The sequence below is a fragment of the Pterocles gutturalis genome, unplaced genomic scaffold, assembly GCF_000699245.1.
Source record: "Pterocles gutturalis isolate BGI_N339 unplaced genomic scaffold, ASM69924v1 scaffold17474, whole genome shotgun sequence".
Taxonomy (NCBI): Eukaryota; Metazoa; Chordata; class Aves; order Pterocliformes; family Pteroclidae; genus Pterocles; species Pterocles gutturalis.
The window spans coordinates 1-27,151 of NW_010133649.1; the positions used below are offsets into that span (position 1 = coordinate 1).

General features: G+C 44.9%; 1 protein-coding gene across 1 annotated transcript; it reads left to right on the top strand.

Moving 5' to 3' along the window:
* Positions 1-5,934: 5,934 nt before the first annotated feature.
* LOC104467518 (sodium/potassium-transporting ATPase subunit alpha-1) lies at positions 5,935-25,658 on the top strand. The gene is made up of 22 exons (XM_010081314.1): positions 5,935-6,037; positions 7,219-7,278; positions 8,420-8,626; positions 8,989-9,102; positions 9,671-9,805; positions 10,003-10,120; positions 11,084-11,352; positions 12,399-12,597; positions 14,059-14,168; positions 15,582-15,716; positions 16,270-16,462; positions 16,940-17,115; positions 17,659-17,795; positions 19,654-19,804; positions 20,348-20,516; positions 21,136-21,290; positions 21,651-21,774; positions 22,560-22,705; positions 22,832-22,962; positions 23,541-23,642; positions 24,768-24,859; positions 25,314-25,658. The coding sequence occupies exons 1-22, from the start codon at positions 6,008-6,010 to the stop codon at positions 25,340-25,342; spliced, it is 2,982 nt and encodes a 993-aa protein (XP_010079616.1). The 5' UTR covers positions 5,935-6,007; the 3' UTR covers positions 25,343-25,658.
* The last annotated feature ends 1,493 nt before the right edge of the window (positions 25,659-27,151 follow it).

The window sequence follows — 27,151 nt, forward strand, 5'->3', positions numbered from 1 at the left end:
CCCCCGAAAAGGGGCCTCCTGCCCCCGGGCGTGTGGGGCCCGCAGCCCCCGGGGCTGGTGTTATCTGATGCCCTTTTGGAGCTGAGCTGCGGAGTGTGGCTGGTCCTCTCGCTCCTAAGAGTAATTTAGACTTCTTGAGACGCCAGCGTCGGGAAGGGGGGTGGGGGGCGAAAGGGAGTTTTCAGGATTATTAGGGCTTATTTGGGCTATTGGTAGCAGGGAGGGCATGGTGGGAGTTGGTGGCAGGAGGGAGGTGATCGCCCTTGACTCTATCATGTCTGCGCCCTTAGCTGGGGTGATAAAAGCCTCCCAGAAGGCCCTGCAGCAGTTTCTGCCCTGTGTTAGCGTTTTTCTACCTTGTAGTCCACAAGGAGGAGAAGCCCTTAATTCAGGTTACATCACTAGAAAGAAGTGTCTGTAAAAGCGCTTGAAAACAGGAATGAAGACTTTTTAAAGTTGGGTGTTGTGGTCAAAAGCCCCTGAATGGAGCAGAAACGTCTCTTGTGTTGCTCCGATTTTATTTCATGTTAAAGAAGTAAAAAAGCCCATTTCTGGGTTTTATTGTTTGGATGTTTGGTTTTTTTCCCTTCAGATACTTCCCTGTGTATCTTGTATAGTTGGAGGCGTGTAGACTTTTATGTACTTTTGGTTTAGACTCATTCCTGGAAAATTCCCAAATTTCTCTGCATCTCAAGGAGAGTGTGACTGCGCAGGGCCTTGAGACACAGAAGTGGTATCGTTGTCCCTGCCGACAGGTGTTCTGTGCTTCCCAGATGCTGTTCAAACATCGACTTGACTTTGCATTGTCCTCAGCGGCGGTGCAGTAGACCGGTGGCAATGTTGACATAAGTGCACGAGTAGTAGGGGAGCTGCAAGAACATGGCTGAATGGACAGTTACTTGGAAAAGGAAGTTGAGATGTGTGTGGGGTGGGTTTTTGTTTTGGTTTGGTTTTTTGGTGGATTTTTTTCCTCCATGAAGTCCTTTTGATGCTTGGCAGTCCAGTGTGATGTATTTCAGTCCAGTGGGCAATAGGTAGTGTGCACAATAAGAGGTCATCTAAGAGATAAAACCCTGAGTGGGAATTTGGTGTTGTCGCTGTCTTCTGAATGCTTTAAATCATCAAAGAAGCCCTAGAGCTGTGTGTATGTGTATGACTGCAGTGCAAAAGGCTTCAGGGGCTTAGGCTGCCTTGAGTGGACTAATGGGAGGTACAAACACTCTAATATAGAAGGCTGTTGGCTGTCTTGTTTCCATTTCAGATTTTATAGGTTGTGTGGATAATAAAGCAATTGGCCTGAAATTGAAGCACCAACATGAGGGGTAATTCAACAGTGTACGGCTGCTTCAGGCTTTCTGGTAGCAAGTCACAAGATTTGTTCGCGTAGCGGTGAGAATGCATGCAAGTAATTGGGGCCCCGCTGGAAAATGGGGATGTGAGAGGGCAAGGCTGTGAAAAAGGCAGTGTGTGGTTGCAACACTGAACAGCATGTTCCTGCCCCACATTAGGGTGCCTGAAAAGGAAACCTCTTTCCCATGGGAGCATGGGATGGAAGAGAAAGTAGAGCCTAAGTGTAAGAGAACAAGTCCCTTGTCTCTGCAGCTGTGAGAAGAAACTGAGCAGAGTGTCTGTTTTACTTTAAATGGTAACGGGATGAGGGGAGGGCCATGAGCTGCCCTGCGATGTCATTCATTCCAAAAAGCAGATTATCCAAGGGGGTGTGTATAGTGGAGGCAAGCAGACGGGATTTCATTTCTGTTCTGAGCTGCCTGGAAGCTGTCCGCAGACAGCAGTGTGCTTCACTCGGTCTCCCTTGCCCCACAGGCATAGCGCATAGTTGTTAGTGGGTGCTTTGAGTTGCTTCTGGGGGCCAGTACTGATACCTGAACCCCAGTTAAGGGGTTTTTACTGTTGGAAACTGGAAAGCTTATAGCATAATGGATCAGCTGAGGGGAAATTAAACAAATCAAAGCGCTTCTTTTCTGGTGCAATTAAGAAATCTATTTATTACTCTTCCCCTTCCCCCATCTTTTTCATTGCCACTTCTTATTACTATGGCTAGAGGGCACTCCTTTTGCCAAAGAAATCCCTGGGCCTGGTCAATGCACATTTTCGTAGAAGTGGTGTAACAGGATGAAGGGTCTCTGACAAGTGGTCTGTACCTGTGGGTTACAGTCCCACAACCCAGTAGGATCCTGACCTGCTGAAAAATGCAGAAGGTCATGCTTCACCTGGGGAAGCTTCAAGGGGTAGCTGAATTTCCCAGCTCCTCTAGAGGAGGGCTGTGTCTAGTCCACCGATCATGTTTTTGACAACTGCTAGAGATGTCTGGATTGACAGTAAAGGTGCACTAATTTTCCAGGCAAAAAAGTGTGGAAAGTAACACTCTGTATTTGTCACAGCACCGAAAAACCAGGAAGGGCTGCTCAGCTGTGAAGTGGTTGCATTTGGAAAGCCAGCTCTGCACTTGCATCTTCAAGCAGCTCCACAAGAAGTAGAGATGTTTGTTTTAATATCTAGAGGAGACTTAAGGTGTGGGGGTGGCCCAGTTTTGACCCTGATGATGAAGAAACCCTTGCAAAGTTTTGGTCTCTTGTCACGGGAGCAGAGCTTGTCCTTCGATAATTTAGGAAGCAGCAGTCTGCTCACAATGAGCGATTACTAGCTGTTAAGTAAAAGCTGCTTTGTACTGTCCTAGATGCTGAGAGTTGGTTCAGTTGGTTAGACTTTCCATTAAAGACAGGAGATTGCACAGAGCTCTGGGGAGGGAGTAAGAAGGATCCAGAGAAGGCATTTGCATCCCTTGCTAAGATTACATAGGGTCATGAAGCGGTGTTTCCAGTCCAATAGGTGTAGTCCATATCCTGACTCATCTGGTTAATATATTTATTGAAGACTGTCTCATGAGGCAGCAGGACAGTAACTTTTCTGTTTTCTCTGCACAGTTGATTATAATGACATAAGTACTAGAACAGACCAGGCCTCTAGAGACTATGTAATTTATTTTGGCTCTTGCTTGACATTTCTTGTTGGATTAGGTGATGTTAGAATAGGGTACTTCTGAGCTTGTCTGCTGATTTGCACCCCTCCTGTTTCCTGGTCAATCATGGCTTGTGTTGAGAACGTCAGCCATGAACGGTTCAATTAGTCCAGAGCGGAAAAGCATAAGCTGTATCTGAAAGACAATTGGATTTTCTGGGGACTATATAAAACTTCTTACACTGGTGTGTACAAATGTTGTGCGTAAGCCAATGGAAAAAAAAAAAAAAGTCTTGCATGGAAAAAAAAGCTGTGTTGTTTTTTCTGTGGCAGTTTTGATGAGTCAGAGTTCTTAGGCTAAGTCAAGTAACAGGGGTGACATTTCTGGTGAAACAGACCTTCCTTTGTGTTCAGGCCATGTGATTAATTTTCGGTAAGATGTGGGTTTGGAGTACCATAGGCCTTCTTCTTTGTACAGCAGGAAAAGGAGGGGAGAACAGGGAAATCTTACAGCGCTGAAGGGTGGGATGAACCCTTTGTCCCCTAGTAGTGCAGCCAGTACAAGCCTTTGTTGAACAAATTGGACTCATCTTGCCAGAAGAGAGGCAGTGGCCCTGAAGGCAGAGAACTGTGGCAGGACTTTGACTCTGATTTATGTGTCAAGTTCAGATTTGAATGATGGAGCAGGAAGTTCAGACTCTGCATTAAATGATCCAATATCAAAAGCTGAAACTAATGCTGTTGACTTTACCTTTTCTGTACAGGTGGGTTGTGACACTAAAGCTGCTTTTTGTCCTGACTGCAACTGATGGCTGGGTTTTTTGTTCATTTTTTTTTAAAGCAAATCATGCTTAAACAAGGACGGCAAGCTTTTTCATGTTTACCTACTTGTAGGTTGTCTCTGCAGCTGAAAGAGCCAAACCCTCTTACATTTTTGGGCTGTTCACAGCTGCCCCCAATAAGCTAAGTAACTGTACTTCTCACATAAGTTTCAAAGAACCAGGTGGTTTTTAAATCGCCTGCAAGGGCTTGCCAAGCTTGGGTGGGGGAGGGAGGAAGGGGAAGGGGTGAAGCTGAAGGTGATGGACTGCTAGTCAAGGCACTAGCTCCTTCATCTTCATTAGAAATCGTTTCTCATCTCAAGCAGTAATCAAAAAGCATGTGTTTTGTGCAGGACCATGTTTGGACTTGTCTACTGAAAGTCAAAGTTGTTTCCTTCAGAGACAGAAAGAGAGAGGTGCTTCATGGAGACTTTCTGTGAATTGCCCTGTGGCAAATTCTGATGCTGGAATGCAAGGACCATGCTGGTTTAAGTTCTGTGGCTTTTGCTTTTTTAAGAGGTGAAATGGGAGTTTAGGTGCAGGAAAGAGAATGTTAGGAATGCTGACAGTCTGTAGTTCTGTGTTCTTTTCCTGGACGAGAGGAAGCAGACAGTTCAGCTCTGTTCCACTTATTAAAAACTGTTTCCACTGCACAGCTCTGTAGCTACATACAGGGATATGGGTGATGCAAAGCCTGCCTGTACTTACTGAACGGGGCAAGGGAGGGCTTCTGTGTGTGTGAAATGACTATGGCTGCAGAGTGGTGTGCATGGGGCTTTCAAAACAATAAAAACCCATGTCTAGATGCAGCTGATTGGTTCTTGTAGAAAAGTAGTGCTTTTTCTTTTTATCCATGTAGTTTCACTTTTGGTTTTGATTTCTACTTCTCTTGCAGTAAATAATAAAAATCTCCTGTGCTTGCTGCTCAGCAGGACAGTTCTTGGATCCTAACAACAGTTTCTGTGTCCAGATCACTCTCACAAATCCAGTTTGTGATTCGAGGTGTTCATGCAAAGATCAAACAAGGCAATGCCTTTGAAACCTTTTCTTAATCTTGTTAACAGTTTGGTGCCACTAACTCATTAACTGCTGTTTCATCTCAAAGTACTTCTTGGAGATCTTATTGGGTGAAATATCATTGCATGAAACTTGTCAGGAATGTAATAGTTCCCACGCTGAAGAAGGGAGGGAAAAGCTGCTATTGGAGGCTTGTGGGAGTCTGGAAATATATGGAGTACTTAATGGAGGAACTGCACTGTGAGGCTGTACTGGTGCCTGGGTTTGGTACCTTACAGTGTGCCCCGACTTCTTGCAGTTCAGAATTATTTCTGCCTGTAAATCCTCTGTACTTTTTTTGGTTTTTTTAAGTGATATTTATATGTGCTGCATCATGATTTCTTTGTCCTTAGATGCTTGTTTACCCCATGAGAAGATCTAAATCTCTGCATGATTTCATCTAGAATTAACCATAACAGAAGTGAATGAAAATCTATCTGAATAAAGATGCTTTATGCAAATCATCTGCTCTAAGGTGTAAGCAGGACTGAACAGAGATCGAATCTGTGAAAGTGTACTCCTGCTTTGTATACCATTCTTGCTGGTCGAACTGCCATAAATTGAAAGCAGATTTCTGTTGTGTAACCAGCCACCTAGAGTGCCAAACTGAGAATGAAAGTCTTGGAGCTTATCCCTCAAATTTGACTGGTCAGAGATACCACCTCCTATTTATCTTCAGTTGATAGGCTGCTCCTTTCCAGAGGATGTGGAAGACTGAGAGGGGGGGAGGAGGAGTTAGTGCCTTGAAGGGAACATATGTATGCACTCGGGAATTGGTTTCTTCTGCTTTTCATCACTTTTCAGCTTGAGCTGGGTCTCGCACATCAAGACTGACTGAGTAGCATGTGTCTGGCTTTCCTCCTGGCTGGACTTGCACAATGTCTGGCTGAAGATGCTGTTCAGCAGACTTGTCTGCTCACTAGTGCATTTATTTATTTATTTATTAAAGTGGTGTAACTTTAGTAAACTGTAATCATTTTGTCTGTCTGGCAGTCTCATGTGCACAGTTGATGTCTACTGCAGTGGAAATTGACTGTAAGGTGTTTCTTATGGTACTGTGTATTCTCTTGCAGGCTGGAAGAGACAAGTATGAGCCTACTGCTACATCAGAGCATGGCACAAAGAAGAAAAAGGGGAAGAAGGAGAGGGACATGGATGAACTTAAAAAGGAAGTCACAATGGTAAGAGTGTAGGTAATGGAAAGAACAGCTTTAAGAATATTCACTGCCCCCAAAGCCCTGTGCTTCATGTGACTAAAAGAGAAAAGAGATGGTGTGCTGACAGCATGGTGTGACTGACAGCACTGATCTCCCACCTGGTTCCCTCTGTCTCCAAGCCAGACATGCTGCAAGTGTTTAAGCATCAAGATGGTCATGCAGTAGCCCTGAAAACATCACTTCTCAGAAGGCACTCGACACAGAACCCAAGTCTCTGCTTGGCTGCCTTACCCATAGCACAGTGTAGCTGCATTTCCTCACCCAGGCAAGCGCTGTCTGGATAGCAGCATTGCAGGCTTTATTGTGCTGTCATGTGAGTGAGACTGCTGTTTTCATTCCAGCTGAGGAGTTGAGCCTGCACAGCTCCATTTAATGCTGGCCTCTGCTCAGATTAACCTCAGTGTTGTTATTCCTTCTAATCATGTCTGAGGCTGTGGGGAGTGTCTCCCATTCCCATCTGTGAATGCTGGATGATGCTATACATCTGTCTGTGCACATCATCCAGCTTAGATCTGCTCTCCTTGGTGTTGACACAGGTTTTGTTTCTGTGCTGTGAATTTGAGTCCGAGCTCTCATGTTTTTGTCCCCCTCTGTTAGGGAGAGGGGATACTAAAGCTTTCTCCAAGATGAAATTTTCTGTTCAGCAGCAATGCTAACTTAAAGGATCTGCTCCCTCCCCTCTTTGTACATTCCTACCTTCCTTCCCAACTTCCCTCCTTTCTCCTTCTCCTTCATTCCCCCCTGCCCTGCCCGGTTCCATGCCCTGCCCTGGCCCCACCCCCAATAAAAAAAACCACCCAAAAAAAACAAAACAAAAATGACCCAAAACAAAACCAAAAACCCCACAACCCACTGAGGCTTCACAGAACCTGCCAGGAGCATAAAGACTGCACTTAGATATAGTCTGTTTGAAAAGCTGTAATGTCATACCCAAATAGTCGTGAGAACAGTAAAGATGAGACCACTTTGAATTGCAGAATGAGACTGAGATTCTCTTCACAGAGAAGATGAGCTAGAGTCTTGCTATCTCACTGAACTGTTACAGCTGGGAAACCTGACATGGGGGGGTGGAATTGCTGAGCTCTTGTTGATCAGCCTCCAGGGACTATGATCTCTTTCCCCCCCAACCATTTCTTGTCTTTCAGGATGACCACAAGCTGAGCCTTGATGAACTTCATCGTAAATATGGAACAGACTTGAGTAGGGTAGGTAGACTTTGTTTTTCCCTCTCTCCTTGCTATGATTTGAAAAGGAACAGTCTCGTCTCAGAGCACTTCGCAAAGGGAGATCTGGGTGGTCTGTTTTTTTATTTCTTTTTTGATTGATCTCCCCTCCTCCAGTTAAGTTTCCCAGGCTTTGGGAGAATTGTTGAGCTCACAAATACTTCTCTTCGTCCTCCCACTGTACAGCCTGGCTTTGGTACTTCAGTGACTTTGTTTGTAACAAAGTCACTGTTATCTGCCTCTGAATTGTTCCAAGGTCAAGTTGATTCTTGGATTTATTTTTTTTCCCCAAGGAGCTTGTAATAAAGGCAAATGTTTGTTATATTGCAGATGTAGTCTAGTGAGCTAGCACATGCCTGGAGACTTAATGATGGCTAGTAGCAGTTAAAATTCTTCCCTTTTATAGTAAGAAGTGTGCAAATGTCCTAGCTAACCTCAAACTCCAGTGCAGAAGCACTGCAGGGATTTTGCACCTTGGCTGTTGTTTGCCTTGCTTAATGCATTTTTTGCATGATTGCATATAGCAACAAGTCTGCTCTTACTCTATAACAGTACAGAGATCTGCATATTTCTGTCAAAGACCTTGGCTTCTGAAAGCTAAACTTCCTGGAAGTGTGGACACAATCCAGAGTGTCATCATCTTTATGGCCTCCAGCTTTCACTTGTTCCATAATTTGATAGGATGGATTGCACTGGGCTGTTCCTCAGAGCTCAAAGTCTGCTGCTGTAGCCTTCTTGTCGTGCCTTTCCTCAGTGTTTGTCGTCCCGTGGCTTGCTGGCTCCTTAAGTAGCATCCAACATCCTATAGCTCCTCTGTTGGTATTCAGCTTTCACATCCTCCAGTTGTGTTGCAGAGCCCTGGCACCTGTAGAGATCTGCATGAGGCTTTGAACAACCTGGTCTAGTGGGGGTTGTCCCTGCTCATAGCAGGGAGGTTAGAACTAAATGATCTCTAAAGTCCCTTCCAACCCAAACCATGTTATGATTCTATGATTGCTGCCGGCATCTCCTTATTACTGTGGCAGGACTCTACCTGCCTTTTCAAGCAGAACATGAGCAAATTCAGAGCCACCTTCCACAGACAGTCTTGCCACAATGCCTATGAAAGTAATCTCTCTTCTAGGGTTTGACTACTGCACGTGCAGCTGAGATTTTGGCTCGTGATGGCCCAAATTCCCTCACACCCCCACCCACCACTCCTGAATGGCTCAAGTTCTGCCGGCAGCTCTTTGGAGGATTCTCACTCCTGTTGTGGATTGGTGCTGTTCTGTGCTTTCTGGCTTATGGCATACGAAGTGCGGTGGACCAGGAGGCGGCCGACAATGATAATGTAAGTAAAAATGTCTTTTTTTTTTTTTACCTCAAGGGCAGGCTGAGCAACCTGTTTGGCTTGAAGCAGATTAGCTTCCTCTAAGCATTCAGTCCAGAAACTTTTCCCATAAGCACGGGAAATTCAGTGGGTGAGCTTAACACGCCTTGGAGTGCTTCCACATAATGAAATGAACAGCTGACTTCCTTCATTTTGTGTTAACAACACTAGCTTGTGGATGGCCTTTGTGTACAAAATGTACAGAGTCTGCAAGTACCTCCATGCTTTGTAATGGGGCACTTAAATACCAAGCAATTTATCTGGACAGACTGGAAACCTTCCAGGCAGATCGTCCTCTGACTCACTTTCTCTGTTCCTTGTAGCTGTACTTGGGTATTGTGTTGGCAGCTGTGGTTATCATTACTGGCTGTTTCTCTTATTACCAAGAAGCAAAAAGTTCCAAGATCATGGAGTCCTTCAAGAACATGGTGCCTCAGGTATGGAATACCTCATTTTCTTGAGATCTGCCAAGCTGTAGCTTGCTCAATGTTTATACATGGGCTTCAATTGCAAAAGGCCTGGCTGTGAATGGTATATATTGGCCTTTAGCAGACAAGATGTCTCTTGTGCCAAGCTGTTAGTGTGGGTTACTAGCTCTTCATGTTGAGGGGTCTATGAGACTCCTTCCTCTTTATGCTCCAAGTAACTATGCTAATAGTCTGGGGCAGTTCCTGGCACCCCGTGAGTTCCACCAGCTTATTAACATTCATAGGATGCTTTCATGATAGTCTATGGAGTTCAGTAACTGGTGCGATAAGCACTAAGACTCAGATTCCTTCATGGACAGAGTCTGTATCGTACCTGACCATCTTACTGTCACCTTGGTGACAAGGAACTTTAATATCAAGAAAACAAAAATAGCTGTTTTTCTTAAATAATATGTATTGGAGATAAAATATTGGTAGAAACCTTTTAGAACCATAGCACAACTATTTTAAGACACATCTCTTAAACCCTCTCTTAAGAGTTGCTTTTGACACAGGATGTTTCTTTACTGTTTTTTAGCAAGCTCTTGTAGTCAGAAATGGTGAGAAGATGAGCATAAATGCTGAAGGTGTTGTAGTTGGAGATCTAGTGGAGGTGAAAGGAGGAGACAGAATTCCAGCCGACCTTCGGATCATATCTGCACATGGTTGCAAGGTACAGTAGTGACAGGCTGTCTGAAAACTTCATTATGAAGGATGATGAATTAGTCTGGTTTCAAACAATGTCTTGTATGCTGTGAGTGGGTGGTGGAATGGAAGAGAAGGGTGGGGGGACCACATAGCAATTTATCTGCTTTCATTGCTGAAGGCATCTGCTTGCTTGTGAATGACAAAGTACTCTCTTCCTTGTAGGTAGATAACTCCTCACTTACTGGTGAATCAGAGCCTCAGACCAGATCTCCAGACTTCTCCAATGAGAATCCCCTGGAGACCAGGAACATTGCCTTCTTTTCCACCAACTGTGTGGAAGGTATGTGACTCTCCTCCTTCCCTGAAGTGTTAACAGTGCTAGGGATTGAACTGCATAGGTAAGCAATGCAAACGCTGTGTGAGTTTAGTGTATTAGTTGGTAGCCTACTCCTACTGTTTAAGGGCAGGCTGGAAGTTCCCAGCAAAGGCTTTGCCCATTCCAACTGCAATACTGTACAGTGGGCAAAGAAGACTCCGCAGAACTAACTTTTTTTTTCCCCTTTCTTGCTCCTCCTAGAGAAGCAGCTATGTGGTGTGTCTTTGAGCATGACTGCCTTATTACAGCAGTGTTAAAGTGCAGATAACAATGTGAACCAAGACAGTTAGGCAGAGCTGTATGAAATAATACAGCTGCTGCAGAAAGCAGGAATTTCAAGTATCTCTGGCAGAATTTCATGTTGCAGCTCAGAGTATGGTGGTAGGTACTCTGTGCTGAAGCCTAGAGCATCTTTTCCATACCCACAGGGTTTGTAATTGTTCGGTGATGGTGGAGAATTCAGCCAGACTTGTTTTGTGTCCTCTGCTGACAGATTCTGAGCAGCAAAACTGCCCCCTGCTCTTTCCTCCCTCCCAGAAAAAACCAACCCTGCGAGCGATATTCTTGATCTTTCTGAAGAGCCCTGGGGAGAGAAAATGGGCTTCCCCTTAAAGGAGGGAAGCAGACACTGTCTGCTTCTTGAAGATGGCTTCTTCTAATTCCCTATGTAATTGGCACTTGATTCCCTGGGGTGGAGGGGAGAGGGCATACAGCTTGACCAGTCACGCAGGAATCCTGTGCAGCACATATTTCCATTTCATGCTACTAGTATGAGTAAAAAAAGCTGCGGTGGGAAAGTTTGGCCATTGGAATGCTTACCTGCTTTATCTTGGGTGAAGCTTGCTAAACTGTAGGACAGGCTGAACAAACTCAGTTCTGTGTGTTTTGGGAAGGGTTTTTGTTTTCCAAAACCTGTCTCTCTTCTAGGCACTGCCCGTGGCATTGTCATTAGCACTGGGGATCGCACTGTAATGGGCCGTATTGCCAGTCTGGCTTCTGGGCTGGAAGGGGGGAAAACTCCAATTGCCATGGAGATTGAGCACTTTATCCACCTCATCACTGGAGTAGCTGTCTTCCTGGGTGTGACTTTCTTCATCCTTTCACTCATCCTTGAGTACACATGGCTGGAGGCTGTAATCTTCCTCATCGGGATCATTGTTGCCAATGTCCCTGAAGGGCTGCTTGCAACAGTCACGGTGAGTGAAGTTGGAAAAAAAAAGATTGAATGAGTTACATATATGGCTCTTAAGGAAGAGGAATGCTTCATCCTCAGTGTGCATTCGCAGAGGTGAACATAAAAGTAATGGAAGGCAATTTGTGTGGTGAGTGTGTAGGGCAAGATTTTATCAATTCAGTGTAGTCAGACGAGTAGCCCAAATCAATGTCAAGTTCTGCAGCTGTTTTTGTAATATAGGTGAGTCCCTAAGCTAGACCTGCACAGATGCTTGGCATCATACAATTGAAGTGAGCAAGACTAGGAGTTCTGGACTTGTCTTACTTTTTTTGTGTGGCAAGAAGGGGCCTTCTTGTAACAAGTATTCATGTTTTCTACACCTGTGTGCACACCAACCTTTCCAATCCTGAAGGACTGGCAGAGCATCCAGCAAGCTTCACCCTAGTCTTAGCTTTTGATCTGGGACCTAACAGATTCTTGTAAGTTTGGTTTCCCAGAGAGGTGCTGTAAGTATCTAGGTATGCTCAGCTCTGTAGAGGGTGGTGATGGACAGGGTTAGAGGCATCCATGCAGCCTTAAGAAGCAGAGCAGCAACTGAGCTGGGGAATGAACAGTTGGGAGCTGGCACCAGGTAGGAGCCTCTGGCAAGAAAGGGTAGCTAGGGCTGCTTGCTTGCTACACCAGTAAGTTACAGCCCTATGACCAGAGCTATTTTGGGCCTTCTCATATGTGGCCTGCCTTCACCTATTTTCAGAGTTCCTATGATTAGGGAACTGCAGCTTTAAGTAAAATGTTAGTCTGGGGCTTGTTATTTCCTTCCTAATGCACTGAGAAGCAGGAGACTGAAGCCTTGCAAGTGCTTTTCTGGAGGTTTTGTGATGAGGAAAATGCGTCTTTTAAATCTAGCAGCTGGGCCTAAATGTAGCTGTTCATATTGCACTGACAGGGTGAGCATGGAGTTCAGGAATCACTGCAGGGCATGTAAGCTGGTTGCTATTCCATGTCCACAGTGAGTTGGGTAGCAGTGCAGGAGCACATCTAACCTGTCATCTTCTTCCATGTCTCTAGGTATGTCTGACACTAACAGCCAAGCGTATGGCTCGTAAGAACTGCTTGGTGAAGAACCTCGAAGCTGTGGAAACCCTGGGTTCCACGTCCACTATCTGTTCTGACAAAACAGGCACGCTGACACAGAATCGCATGACGGTTGCGCACATGTGGTTTGACAATCAGATTCATGAGGCTGATACTACAGAGAACCAGAGTGGTAAGACCATCTTTTTGCACTTGAGGCATCTCCTTCAAAAAAAAAAAGGCTTTTTCTGGGGCTTCCTGTACGCCTGTACTTCTAAGAACCCATGTTTCTAGCTCTCCAGTCCAAGTGAAGTTCACAGTGCAAGGACTTCTAACATAAAGTCTACAAAGAGCTTTAAAAGACTTGAGGTGACACACAGAAAGCTTTGCACTGTACCACAGTTCTGTTTAATCCTTAAGCTCCATATAGGCTGCTTTTGTGCAGAATTACTCTGTTGGAATTTGAGCCTCTTGAATGTTCAGCCCCTTAGGTTTGTCCTGTGTGTAGAAATATTTGCTGTTCTGTACCTCAGAGTACCTGATTATTTTTCCCAAAATGTATCTGATGAAATTGCTGCATCTTACGTTTGCTGAAAGCATGGACAGCAGAGGTGTTGACCCTGGTAATAAATTACTTGAGACTGGATATAGATGGGAATTTCCCATGTTGAACTACATGGCTGCCCTTGAACAGCGGTTTTCCCAGAACATCCTGGTTGTGTTTGCAGAGTGGTAGCAATGAATGGAAGTGACAGTAAGACTTCAGTAGGAAATTTTTTCTAGATATTGATAAGAATCTGAAATCTCAGTGTGCTGTGCAATTGAGAGAGGTACTTATCTCTCCAGAACCGTTTACTATAAGCAAATTCAGGAGCTTCCTAGCTGTCATCTACCTTGTGAAATGTTGTGCTTGCAACACATTGTTAACATAAACTTTTTCCAGTGGTGCTGCTGTCCCAAGTACTCCTAAGCATTGTGCTTGCCTGAACCACCTAAAAAAAGATGCTTCGCTGTCCTTGGTCTTTAACACTAGTGCAAAGTAACAAGCTGTAAATAAAGTGTTATTTGGAAATGCTCAGTTTTGGCCTGGCAACAGTTGGCTTGGATGCAGTAGAAATAAACCTAAAAGATTTCACTTCATGGAAAGTGTATTAGCTTATCAGTTAACTGTGTTCAATTCATCTCCCTTGAAGCCATCTTAAGAGCCAGTATGGGAGAAGCAGTATCTTTACTTAAGCATTGTTCCTTTGGGAGCTATTTCATGCAGTTCCTGGGTGATGGATAAAGTGAGACAATCTGGAGGTGGAACCCAGCATCTTTTACTCAAGCCCCTCTGAAAGAATGTTGTCTGTCCAGAATTCCTTGGCTTTGTCAGCATGGCCTCTGCTGCTGCTAGATGCAGTCATTCCTGGAACCTTGAGAGCAGAGGAGTTCTCTTGCACTGTTGCTGTTTTACCCTTGAGTCTTAAAATAATCAGCTGCTCATCAAGTACCTGGGAAGGGAGGAGAATTGACAGAGATGTAGTGTGCTAACAGGCTCTAAGTGTTTCCTATTTCTGAGGTAAAGGCTTCTTGCTCTTAAGCCTGTGGGATTTTGAGCTTATGTTATATATTTTTGTTGGGGGGCTTTTTTACTTTCTTCCTTTGCTTTCAGGTGCTTCCTTTGACAAGAGCTCAGCTACTTGGACTGCTTTGTCCAGAGTTGCAGGTCTCTGCAACCGTGCTGTGTTTCAGGCCAACCAGGAAAATGTACCAATACTTAAGGTGAGTTCCTAAAAGAAACATCTATCCTGTTCCCCACCACTACCCTTCAATAATGGTAGTGAGATTATGTCCTGTAGATCACAGGAACCTGTAAAGTAGAGGTATCTGCCACTCTTAATTTTCCTGCAGTCTAACATTCTTGTAAGGGGATGTGTTATGGACAGAGGAGATTAGACTGGGAAGACACATTTCCCACAGCAGATGCCCTGCTGTCCACTAGCATCTACAGTCTGTTTGGGACTAGACAGGGCTAGGAAAGACCAGAAAGCTTTCCTAGGCATTTCCCAATGTCTGTCTGTTACAAGAATTGCTATTTCTGGCATTTGTACATTAAAAGCTACAAACACCTGGTTCTGGGAGCTGGGAGAAGTTGATACCAGAGCTGAGGGCACAACAGTTGTGGAAGACTGTTTGTCTTTTAGCTAGGTTATTCTCACTGGCAAGTGTTGGCTTTTTCAGCTTTTTCTGGTTCAGTGCTGGTGCAAATGCCGGCATAACATAGATTCAGATTCCTGCTTCTGAACTGTGACCCAGTCAGGGCTGAAGTTAACTGTACAGTGCTTATAATCTGTCAAATATTAGTCATGTTGCTTAGTAAACTTCTTCCCAAGGGTGTTCTGATGCTGTGGTAACACAAATGATGGAACAAACTATTTTTCCCTAGGACCCCTCTGACTATAACTTCAGGTCATGTTTTTTAGAGCTAAGATAAAGAGCTGGAGCTCTTCCCATCTAAGGAAGACTTGAGAGTGGGGAGTTTTGAAAAGTCTTCAGATATCAAAAAGCAGTATAAAAATGAAAAAGAGAATTCACATGGGCAAAGAGACCAGAAGGGCAAGAAATATTTGGTTTAAATTGCAGCAAAGCAAACTCAAACAGGATATTGAGTATACAGAGATCTCCAGGGCTGAGAACCCTCATCTACAGTCTCTACCAGTGCTAACCTTATGGGGGAGAAGACATGGACAGATTCAATCTTCTCTGACAGAGTCTCGACAGGTTGAACTTACATTGGGGTGGGAGAGTACATGCAAGTGTTTCTGTGTGCATGTCATCAGTCTTCATCTCACATTTGCTGTTCTTTACAGCAAGCAACTTAGAGCAGTTTTCAAAGTTTACCCTCCAGCCTCTCCTTCTCTGACTGCCCCTGGTTATCTGACTTTCTCTGCCCTTTAAAAGGGCTTCTTGACTTTGGCACCAGAAGACTGCTGCACTCTCAGGCTGGGAGATCTGGCATTCTGAAATACAGTATTTGTCGGTACTAGATAATAGCATTATTTATTCTGTGCTCTCATATCATGTTAGGTAGAAGCTGGGACTGGGCTGAGATGAATACATTTTTTTTTTTAATGTCTGATCTTCTGTGGTGAGTCCACTGGGATTCCACACTTTGATAGTTGTCTCTTTCCTCAGAGAGCAGTGGCGGGAGATGCCTCTGAGTCTGCACTTCTGAAATGCATTGAATTGTGCTGTGGTCCTGTCAAGGAGATGAGAGAAAGGTATCCCAAAGTGGTGGAAATACCATTTAACTCTACCAACAAGTATCAGGTAAGGATGTGCCCTCTTGAGGGAGAGCTGCTGTGTGAAGCACTTACATAAATTTCTATGCAAGTGTGCCTCAAAACTCATTTTGGCATCAAAATATTGTCTAGCCATTGCTTGCTTGTAGGCTGCTCAAGAATATAAATTTAAGTTAATGGACCATACATGGTGACACTGTGTAAGAGCTGCTGGAGCTGCCTTGACACTCAGGTATCAGCTGCTGAGAAAAAAAAACAGACATGCTTCCTGCCTGTGCAGCAGTAGTGCACAGAGAATGGAACAACTCAAATCTGGGAATAGGAATCAGCTGCTGAGAAATGACAGGTAGAGCTTAGCTATGAAAAAGGCCATTGCAACATCTGTGGTTATATGTTAGTGTTAAAGAATACATAGCAAGTCTTTAGTTTGTGAACCCCTTTAAAGTGCAGGTAAGTGAAAACTAGAGCAGAATATCACAAACTATCCTGAACTGCTGTAGTCACAAAACACTGAGTGATGGTGATTACTCGTAACCTTCACAATACATGTCTGTAAAACAGTTTCATTTCTTCCACCCTAGCTGTCTATCCACAAAAATGCAAATCCGTCAGAATCCCGTTACTTACTGGTGATGAAGGGAGCTCCAGAGAGGATTTTGGATCGCTGCAGCACCATTCTTATTCATGGCAAAGAGCAACCACTGGATGAGGAAATGAAAGATTCTTTTCAAAATGCCTACCTTGAGTTGGGAGGCCTTGGGGAGAGAGTGTTAGGTAAGGAAAAGCAGCCTTAATAAATTGGAAAATACTCGTCCCTTATTCTTCTCTGCAGAGTCCCTGCAGATTAAGTGTTGTACTCTGTTCCTGCAGTGGAAGTCAGGGTCACTTCAGCAATTCGTACAGGAACAGTCCTGCCTTTAGCCTTTAATCTAACAGGCAGTCTGCAGGGTTTTCTCTTGCCAAGTAGCTGAGTATCTTAGATCAAAATGAGGCAAAGCATTTGGGACCTTCAGTCTCCATGGGGCCACAGGGTATTAAATTTGCTCTACTGCATGTGAACCAAGCTGTGTCTGGGCACCTAGCAACACCCATCAGTTACCAGAATGAGTGTGACTCCTGCCTCAATAACCCTGGCTAAACCTCTGATGCTTCCCTGTTATTCTTAGGTAGCTGTTTGCAGAAGCAGTAAACATTCACTCTCTCTGCCTCCTGATGTGGGAACAGAGCAAACACAGGTTTGATGTGTTACAGGATTCTGTCACTTGGCTCTGCCTGATGATCAGTTCCCTGATGGCTTCCAGTTTGATACAGACGAAGTGAACTTTCCTGTAGAAAAACTCTGCTTTGTAGGACTGATGTCTATGATTGACCCTCCTCGTGCTGCTGTGCCAGATGCTGTTGGCAAATGCAGAAGCGCTGGGATCAAGGTAGTTTATTCCTGGGTTCAAAATCACCTTGCTGTATACCTGTGGATATAAAGGGCTTGCCTTACTCTCTGCATTGCTGTAATGTGTGTGAAGTATTGGTTGGGATTTAACTAGCAGTACTTCAGGCTTCATTTCTGAGTTAAATACAAATGATTGTATGTTAACGGACTGAAAAATGAGTTAGACTCCAGACTGCAAGGGCACTGGCAGGTTCTGATGGCACAGTGTCCCAAAGCATGTGATTTGGCTCAGGTGTGTTCTGCGTGTCCTACAGAACTGACTGAGATGAGAAGGCAAAGCACAGGCTGGAAATTGAACTGTATTTGTTGACTCAGGGTTAACAATTTTCTTTGTCTTCCATCCACCTCAATCCTTTGCATAGTGGTAACAGGTTACTGTCTGTACCTCAGGCTTGCTCTGTGCCAGGGCTTGCTAGTAGAATGAAAGCCACGTGGCCTTTTCAGTCTCAAGGGACCCTGCCTCTTGGGCAGCATTGCTCTGCAGTACAGGCAAGGCTTTCACAGCGGTCTGTTTGCGTTTTAGGTTATCATGGTTACGGGAGACCATCCGATCACAGCCAAAGCCATTGCCAAGGGTGTCGGCATCATCTCTGAGGGCAATGAAACAGTTGAAGATATTGCTGCTCGACTCAACATTCCTGTCAGCCAGGTCAACCCTAGGTACTGACTGGTTTGGAATGCCAGAACTGTTTGAAGAATTAAGCATTTGCCTCTCTCCTTGCCTTGGATAATCTCTCAGCATCTTTCCCTGGGCATGAAAAGCTTGGCATCTGCTCAGCTTGGCATGTTGTGGCTTTTCGATATGTATCGCAAGTTATGTGAAGAATGCACAAAGCTGTCTTCGATGTGCGTTTTTCTTTTGCATGGGAAGTAGTTAGGAGTAAGCTCAGTACAGAAAACTCGGGCAGTTTCTTCTGTCCTGTTTCTCTGCCCTGTCCTGATGGTCTGTCCCCAAGTTGGGGGAAAGAAACAGCTGGCTGGGTGGAATAGTTTTGGGGATAGCTTCTTCCCCCTGAGCTGAGCATTGCTCCACCTGGTTGATGTCACTGCACAAGCACCATGTACTGGCCAATGCAGAGGGTCGGAAAAAGTGTCTGAAGTGGCATAGGGAAGGGAGATGGCTGTTTGGGGACTGTTTTGAGCAATGCTGCTGCTGCAGAGCCTGCAACCATGTACTGCTGTGATGCCAGATCTTTAAATAAAGGCTAGGTCTAGTTTTGCCCCCCACACATATACTTAGTCAAGCTTATTTAGTAAGATAACTTATGGGTTCATGGGAAAACTGATAAAAAGAAATTGCCTAGTTTGTTAGTCACCATCCAGACTGAATGGGCTGCCAAAAGTAAACTCTGTTTAACTGTATATGCTGTTTAGAGAGAAGAGTTGAAATGCCACGTATAAACTTGATCACTCAAAGCCCAGTTCTGCTCCTCTTGCTCTCAAACTTTTTTTGTCTGATTGCAGGTGGGCAAAGGGAGCAGGGCTTGGGCTGGGTTGAACAATTGATGCTAGTCAGTAGCTAGAAGCAGAATAGATGTGAAAATGGGGTTAATGTTTGCCTTTGTAGCCTAGTGCAGAACTGAGGCATCCTCAGAAAATGTGCTTTGGCGTAAGTGGGCTGTTTGCAGAATGGCTGGGCTGTCTGCATTGCTTAGCTTGACCCAGCCTGTGTTTGGGCTGGAGGGCAGCCATATAGCTTATGAACTGTGAATAGAGGCAGTCCATGGTATTAAGTGCTTGGGGAAAAGTATTTTGTCTGAATTCTTCTCTTTTTTCTTTTTTTTTTTGAGGGTAACTTCACAACCTAGCAATGCAGGTGCCAGGGATCACTGGGCTGTGTGACTGAGCAGGTCAGCAGCTGGCTGTAAGGGTGGGGAAGGAATGTCCCTGTCTAAACTGGGTGATGTAATGAGCTGCATGGAAAGTCTCCTAGACCTATAAGGGATGGTATGCTGGGTTAGAGAGGTGCTATTTTGCTGTCGCATGCAGGGTACTAAACCAGTCTAATGACAACGTTGCATACTTTTGTTGCTGAAGAGTGTAAAACAGTCTGAACTGGCATAGTGTGAACTCTCCCTGTGAAGAGCCATGTGTAGATGTCAATCTGTTGCATAAAGGATTGCCTGCAGAAGAGCACAGCATCTCTTGTGATGTTGGAAGCTAACTGCCTGAGCCAGGGGTTCCTTTCTTGCAGAGAGGCCAAGAACTGTGGAAACAACTAGTCTTTGCCTTGATGCACTTTAAAAAGCTGTAGAAAGACTTAGTCTGCTCATAGGGCTTTTTGTCTGTTGCTTGACACTGTCGTCTCGTCGTTTTCTTTGTGTTCCCTATCTGCCTTTAAACCTGGAGCGTGAAACTTCTGTGCAGAGGCTGCCTGGGTTAGTATTTAGTGACAGCTGGAGTTGGTGTTTCCCTAGGGCACTGAAGAGCCATAGCTTTATGGGGCAAATACAACTCAGGAGAAACTTAGTTTAACTTGTAAAGTAAAACATTATATTATATTGTCTCTTGGTTGCAGGGATGCCAAAGCTTGTGTTGTTCATGGCTCAGATTTGAAGGACATGACTAGTGAGCAACTGGATGACATCTTGCTTCATCATACTGAAATTGTCTTTGCCAGGACATCTCCTCAGCAGAAGCTTATAATTGTGGAAGGCTGTCAGCGACAGGTAAAGAGAGGGAGTCCAAGGATTTCATATTGGAGAAATCCCCAGACACATATATAAACTGTTAACTAGTGCTGCCTTCTGAAGTGTCAGGGCTTAGTCTTTTCAGTGTTCTCAGGTAAAGGGCCAGACTAGAGCTCAGTCTGTCTGCAGCTTTCAGCTGCTGATGTCAGGCTGCTCTATAATACATAAATATAAGGGTCTTGCAGGAAAACATCTTCAGTTTGTACTTAGGCTTTCTTCTGATCCTAGAATGTTTGTTAATGCACTTAATTCCTAAATGCTCTGTAGGTGCTTGGGAGAGGACAGTTCAACATGTTTATATGTTGTCCAACATCTCCTTTGGAGAGAGCAACATGGTTCTCTGATAAGCCTGATCAGAATGGGGAAAAGGGTTAGGGGAGGACAAGAAAAAACTGACGTCTCTTTACAGCAAAGTGAAATACTTTTTTTATACTTCATCTCCTGAAAGATATGAGAAAGCTTTTCTGCCCAGAACAACTTTTATGATTGTTTCAGTCTTGCTATCACTCTCTTTTTGTCTAGGGTGCCATTGTAGCAGTCACAGGTGATGGTGTGAATGATTCCCCAGCCCTGAAGAAGGCTGACATTGGTGTTGCTATGGGTATTGCTGGCTCAGATGTCTCCAAGCAGGCAGCTGACATGATTCTGCTGGATGATAACTTTGCCTCCATTGTCACTGGGGTTGAAGAAGGTGAGTTTATAAATTGTGTGCAGTGGTGGCGAAGTGACATGCTTCAGCAACGTTGACGATTCTCTCTGAAATAGAGGCATCTGGAGTGCTCTCCGTTATTTGAGCTTGTCTTCATGAAAAGTATTTTAAAGGAAGGTGGTACTTTCCTCCCCCCTTCAAAGTTGTCTCTCTTTCCATGGGACCAGCATGACCCTTTGGGATGGGTAACAGTAGGAAGCAACTGAGTAACAAAAGCTACTTTGTCCTTTTGCCTAACACTGACCCTACAGTCATCTTTGCCAGCTGAGCCTGACACATTTTCCTCCCCGATGGAGCAATAGCTCTCAAACAGGAGCAGAACAAGGGGATAGTTCCAGGGGGCTCTTAATGATCTTCAGAAACCAGGGCTTAGTATAATACTGCTGTATGCAGTGAACACTGATTGCTGTGACCAAAAATATTACTCTGTATAGGTGATGCCATGCATGGAGCACACAGTCTTGCCCTTATATGTAAGAGAACTCTTCAGTTTGCTGTGCTAGAGTTTTGCCCTTCAGTGTTGCCACTGAAACTGCCTGTGAGCTACTTGGCTGCCTTCTGCTGACAAGTGAGAGTTATGTTGTTCTCTTCCTTGCCCCAGGGCGTCTGATCTTTGATAACCTGAAGAAGTCTATTGCTTACACCTTGACCAGTAACATTCCTGAAATCACGCCGTTCCTGATCTTCATCATTGCAAACATACCCCTTCCACTGGGAACAGTCACCATCCTCTGCATTGACTTGGGCACTGACATGGTGAATGTCTTATTTTTTTTTTTGTCTCAAGAAAAAATGTGGGTGTTCTTAAGTACCCGAAAGAAGGATCAAGTGGAACAAAAATGCTTAAATACAGTTTTCTGTAGTGTTCTGCTTTAAAATAAGCAGCCATTTGATACTCCTTTACTCCACGCTCTGTCTTGTGTCTCTGCAAGTCTGAGAATCCTTCAGTTCCACACAAGGACAAACTGAGGATGGGGAGGGGGTAAGGTCCTTCCTGAGTACTGCAGCTAGGGCTTTCGGGCAGTGCTGTTTCTCATGCTGAAAACGTGGGGCAGGGAAGGCTATATGCAGTGGAAAAGTGAAACAGTTCTAACAGCGGTCCTACCACCTCCAAAGGTCCCTGCTATCTCCCTGGCATATGAGCAAGCAGAGAGTGACATCATGAAGAGGCAGCCCAGAAATCCCAAAACAGACAAGCTGGTTAATGAACGGCTGATCAGCATGGCCTATGGGCAGATTGGTAAGCTAGTCTGTTTTCCCTGGCACTGATTTGAATTCACTGTTAGGGGGGTTATACACAATCCTGAGTCAGTGACTGTTCTGCTTATTTTGGTAGGGTTGAGGATTGAGATGTGTAAATCAGAATCTTGGGCTGTTAGGAACTTGCTGTGACTCTATCCCCATGGCACATAGCAGTGGCTTATGCAGCTCGATCCATTGAAGCGCTTTCACAGTAATTTTGATTAATTGCATAGTGCTGTAAAGGAACTGGCTGACAACCAGCTCTCCTCTGGTTCAGACTTGTCCAACAAGAACATAGATCCCATTGTTAGTTTAATTAGAAGTAAGGGATTCTCTCCAGCATATCCCTAAACACACAGTATTAAGAGCATTGATTAAAGGCAGCTAGAGAGATGTGCCCAGTTCACAGGACAGGAGTTCGTGCTTAATTGTAGCAGACCTTGGGAACCTTCTTGACTGTCTTTTGGAAGGGTTGGGGGTGGGCAAAGCTTAATGAGAATACAAAGGGAGTTTTATCTTGTGTCCTTGAGTACTATGCCATCACAGCACAGGGCAGAACAGAAGTAACTCAGTACAAAGTTGGGAGCAGAAGCCGCTCAGCAAAAGGGTTACAGCTGAATTTGATATTAATGTGAACTATACTATACTATAGCTAGTATTTGGGAGACTGAGCCCCACAAGCAGTTATTTTTTAGGTGGTTGGGCTCTCCTGCAAACTGCTTTCTGTTATAGTTGCACTGCACAGTAGCTTCATCAGTTTGATTATCCTTTCTTTTTGTTTAGGTATGATCCAGGCCCTTGGAGGTTTCTTCACCTATTTTGTAATCATGGCAGAGAATGGGTTCTGGCCTTCTGGCTTGCTAGGGATCAGAGTTCAGTGGGATGACCGATGGGTTAACGATGTGGAAGACAGCTATGGGCAGCAGTGGGTAAGTTTTGAGGCACAGCTTTGAGGCTGCCAGCCAGATTACTTATGCCTGCTGAATTTGGTGTGAGCACCAGAGAGCAAAGGCAGCATGTCTGAATAAATGCTCTCTGCTTTGTCTGCTTCCTAGACCTACGAACAGAGGAAAATAGTGGAGTTCACTTGCCATACAGCCTTCTTTGTCAGCATTGTGGTTGTGCAGTGGGCAGACTTGATCATTTGTAAGACCAGAAGAAACTCTGTCTTCCAGCAGGGAATGAAGTAAGTGAGGCTGTCCATGGAGGATTTAGACCTGGACTCTGTATTCTCCAGCGCATGGCATTCTAGTTTTTTGTCCCAGCAGTGTCTGGGCATCTTGATATAAGTCTTGAACAGTCTGGTGCCTTAGTAGTGGATAAAAGAGGGACTAGGTACTCTCTTGTAGTACCTGCTACAGTTGTCAGGCTGAGACAAAGTGAAATGGTGACTTCTGGCATTGTCTGTGGGAGCTAGCCCACCTCAAAGGACAGTGACATACTGCAGCACACAGCCTTGTGCAGTAGAAGAGCAGCTGATGTCTCGAGATCTAGTGGCATGAACCCCAGCCTTCTTCTGAATTTGTGATGAAAGCAATTGCTGGTTGATTTAGTTAACGAACTGGAATATTTCTGTCTAGAGACATAAAAGACCCTCATGACCAGTGTATCGTCTGCTTGGATGGCCTGATAGTCCCCACCTGATGGACTTCTGGGGTAGACCAGAATGTTTGTTTCCATTCACTATCATGTGGCAACTAGTTGTTTTTAGGTCATCATCTGTGAAAGTACTTTGTCTCTTGACTGCCTTCCTGTTTCTGCTAGGAACAAGATCTTAATATTTGGGCTCTTTGAGGAGACTGCTCTGGCTGCCTTCCTCTCCTACTGCCCTGGAATGGATGTTGCTCTAAGGATGTACCCTCTCAAGTAAGTTGCATCATGCTTTTTGTGCGGTAGCCTGTACCACAGAATGACAGTGCTGGGATGGGGAGATGATAAGAGTAGTTGTGAGCTTGTGGAACATGAAACTTAGTCTTAACCCAGAAGAGCTCAGGCTAGAGCTGGTGAGTGATCCTTTGCTGTAGTGTGGCACACCAAGGGTTTGCTTTGCTTTACTGCTTGTGGGAATGCTTATGGGGAGCCTGCAGTTCAGTGCACCACTAAAAACACAACTTCAGTTGTACCACTGTGCTGTAGTGCAGCTGGTCTTGTAGTTACTTGCATGGGGGATTTTTATGGATAGGGGGCCTGCACCTCCAAAGAAAGCCAGTTGAATTGCTCTAAAACATAGACCAGGTTGACTCTTTGCTAAAGAAATGATAATGACATCTTGTGCCTTTTTCTACCTTCCAAAGAAACAGCCCAAGTAGTAAAGTCTTTTAAAAGATGCTGTATAGGTGCAGATGACCAGTTGGTGTGTAGTAACTTTCCTAATGGCTGGGGGGGGGGCAAAATATTAAGCATTGCCCAGTAGGATTGCAACACTTCATGGCAGGGTTCAGTCTTAAACTTCCATCAGTCCTCTGGCTTAAGTGCTATGAAATTATAATGGAAAAAAAAAATCCTGGTACATCTTGCGTTCCATTTAGAAGTGTTATCTAGAGTTCACTGCTGAAGTGTGAGCATTTCCTGCCGGAAAGCTGGCATCTGCCCAATGCCTGCAGCAGCTAGATGTTAGCATGTGTAAATCATGAGGGAAACCAGTGCAGTTCAAGTGAGCAAGGCTGTGGCCCAAAGGTTATGTGTACTTAGAGGAAATATTGCTAGATTAATAGGTGGGGAGGTGCTGGTACAGAGTTGAACGAAGGTGCTGTGACGCACCTTGTGTTGGCATTAGTATTGAAAAGCAGATTAATATATTGCAGCAGAAAATTTGATGGTAATTCTTGGCTTAGAGGATTCTTGGCTGAACCACAGCCTTGTGGGAGCTGGTGCACTGGCAAGCTGGGACACGCCAGCCTTCCTGCACTCTTCTGTGCCATCAAGTCAGAGCTCTGCTAGGCAAAGAGTATCTCTGCTGCCTGTGTTCTCACTGTCTCCTCTCCCAAACAGGCCAACCTGGTGGTTCTGCGCTTTCCCATACTCTCTTCTCATATTCCTGTATGATGAAATCAGAAAGCTCATTATCAGACGCAACCCTGGTGGTAAGAATATGCTGCTAATTTGTGTGTTTCCTTCCCCACTTCATGCTGCTGAGCTCTGTAGAAGCTCTGACAATGCTCAGGGACCTCCAGTGCTGAGCACTATGCAGGGGTGTATTTTGCTATGTTTTCCATTCGTTAGCATTAATAGTGCAGTTAGTTCAAATTAAGGACTTTCTCTGTCCCTCTCCTTGCATTCTCCCACAGTATGCAAAAGTACCAATGCATGGAGGTAGATGGAAAAGAATGATTAATGTTTGGGTAGTTCTAGAAAGCTGGAACAGGGCCTGAAAGCTGCAGCAGGTCAACAATTTGGCAAGATTTTTCCGTTGCGATGGGTCACTTACTACTAGCTCAGATGCTACAGTGCAAGTTTTCAGAACATAAAAGGAGCTCTCATGAACCTCATACTTGGTCTGCCTTAAGACTTACTGCTTTCTCCATCCTTTTCCTTTAGGTTGGGTGGAAAAAGAGACCTACTACTAAAAAGCGCCTGTAAAACATTCCACGCACAGCCCATGCCACCTCTCCACCATCTCCCCTGTGTGCGTACCTCATCTTCACAAGTGCAGAACTGTGCCTCTCGCAGGAGTGAGCTGAAACCAACTGAAGGAAGCAGGAAGAAACATGGACTGGAGGAGAAAGCAGAGGAGAGGCTGGGGTTGGGGGAGTGTCTGACCATCAGTCCATGGGGATGAGAGCTTGAGTAGTTTTATGTGCCTTTTTGTTTTTGTAAAAGGAAACCGAAGATTTTATATGTGGATTTTTACAAATAAAGATGGATTATAAGAGGATGCCCCCACATGGTCTTAGGTGGATGGTTTTTTTTCCAAGGCAAAAACTGATTCAGGGCAACCTCTCCTTCCAGCTTAGGGTAAGGTGGTGATAGCATGCATTAGCTCTTGGCTTTCCATTTTTGTAGCAGAGAAGCAGAGCTGTTGCACCTGGAAACAACAGCATATGCAGTTTTTAAAAGCCTTGCTGCTTCCCACTCTGTAGCTCGGTGCGTAATGTGACGAGCTGCATGCAAGCGTTTGGATTGCAAAGCCTAAAGCTCAGGAAGCTTGCTGTCCTCTACCTATGCTTCTTGGCTGCTTTCTGCAAACGTAGCACTGAGGGGAGAGAAGAGCTGGTGGATGGATGTCTGCTCTGGTCTGCTTTCAGAGGCCGTGACTCGCTTGCTGGGTCCCGAACGAGAACAGGCTTCCACTGAATGGCACTCGCATCCTTGTTCTCAAAATTCTAGCACTGATTTTCCTGCTTGCTTTGCCAAGCAAAAGAGACTGTTTCCTAGTGTCCTCTTTGCAAGCACACAGCTCTTCCAGCATGGTACTTGCCCCATCCTGGTACTGGCTTGTCCCTGCTGTGGAGTGAGAGCAGAGGTTGATCATGGGTACAGGGTCCTACATCTTCCAATTTTGAGGAAGGTATCACTGTTGTCTGGGTTCCAAATTGGCTCTGTGGGCTGAAGTGGCTCATGCTGCTTCCCTCTGAATATCTAGCCATTTTCCATATGTTTTGATGTAGTGTTTAATGCCTGTATAGCTCACTTCAGAGAGCTCAGGGGGGAGAGCTGGCCTCTTGCCTGTGGACAGTCATCATAAAGTCCTAACTTCATATTCCTGGTGGTGTGCAAAAGCCACGTGGCTGTGCTTCAGGCCCTTGGTCCTATTCCTGAACTGCTGGTCTGTGCCCCTCTTAGATATGGATCTGCCTCTGGAAAGGATCACTCTGAACCACAGCACAGAAAGAATCTGCAGTTAAAACCACATGTTGTCATCCCTCCCTCCTCATTCACTTCTATTTTAATTCCAGGCCCTTTCTCTCATGTAGCGAACAATATTAAATCAAACAGGGGAGAACATGAGAGACTGATGGTGGCAACTGTTTTGCTATGTCTTGGCACTCTAATGGGGAACCCCCAGTTCGAGATCATTAAAAAGATGTCTTCCAGTTGTTGGAGTCTGCCAGTGCTAACAGCTGAATTGATGCAACTGGGCTTGAGGTGATCGTAGATGGGGAGGGGAGATGAGGAGTTGCACTAAGGAAGGAGGGAAGAAGGTGGGATGAATTTTACTAGATCTGATGACAGAGCTGTGATGCAGAAATAACACTTGAACTTTCTGATTAGTGCCTGAGATTTCCTCAGAGTCTCACTGTAATGAAGTTGCAAGATCAGTGTTGCTTGTCTGATGCAGGCAAAAAAGAAGGAACCTGTTGTCCTTGCTCCTGGCATTTCAGCTTTAAACATCTTCAGTAAAGGGCTTCCTAGAATAAAAAGATGCAGGTGAGCAG

Bases quoted from the DNA above. Each gene is read 5' to 3' on its own strand.
- LOC104467518 (XM_010081314.1), top strand. From the start codon at position 6,008: ATGGATGAACTTAAAAAGGAAGTCACAATG. The intron at 8,627-8,988 runs GTAAGTAAAAAT...TGTTCCTTGTAG, and splicing joins AGGCGGCCGACAATGATAAT to CTGTACTTGGGTATTGTGTT. The intron at 21,775-22,559 runs GTAAGCTAGTCT...CTTTTTGTTTAG, and splicing joins CATGGCCTATGGGCAGATTG to GTATGATCCAGGCCCTTGGA.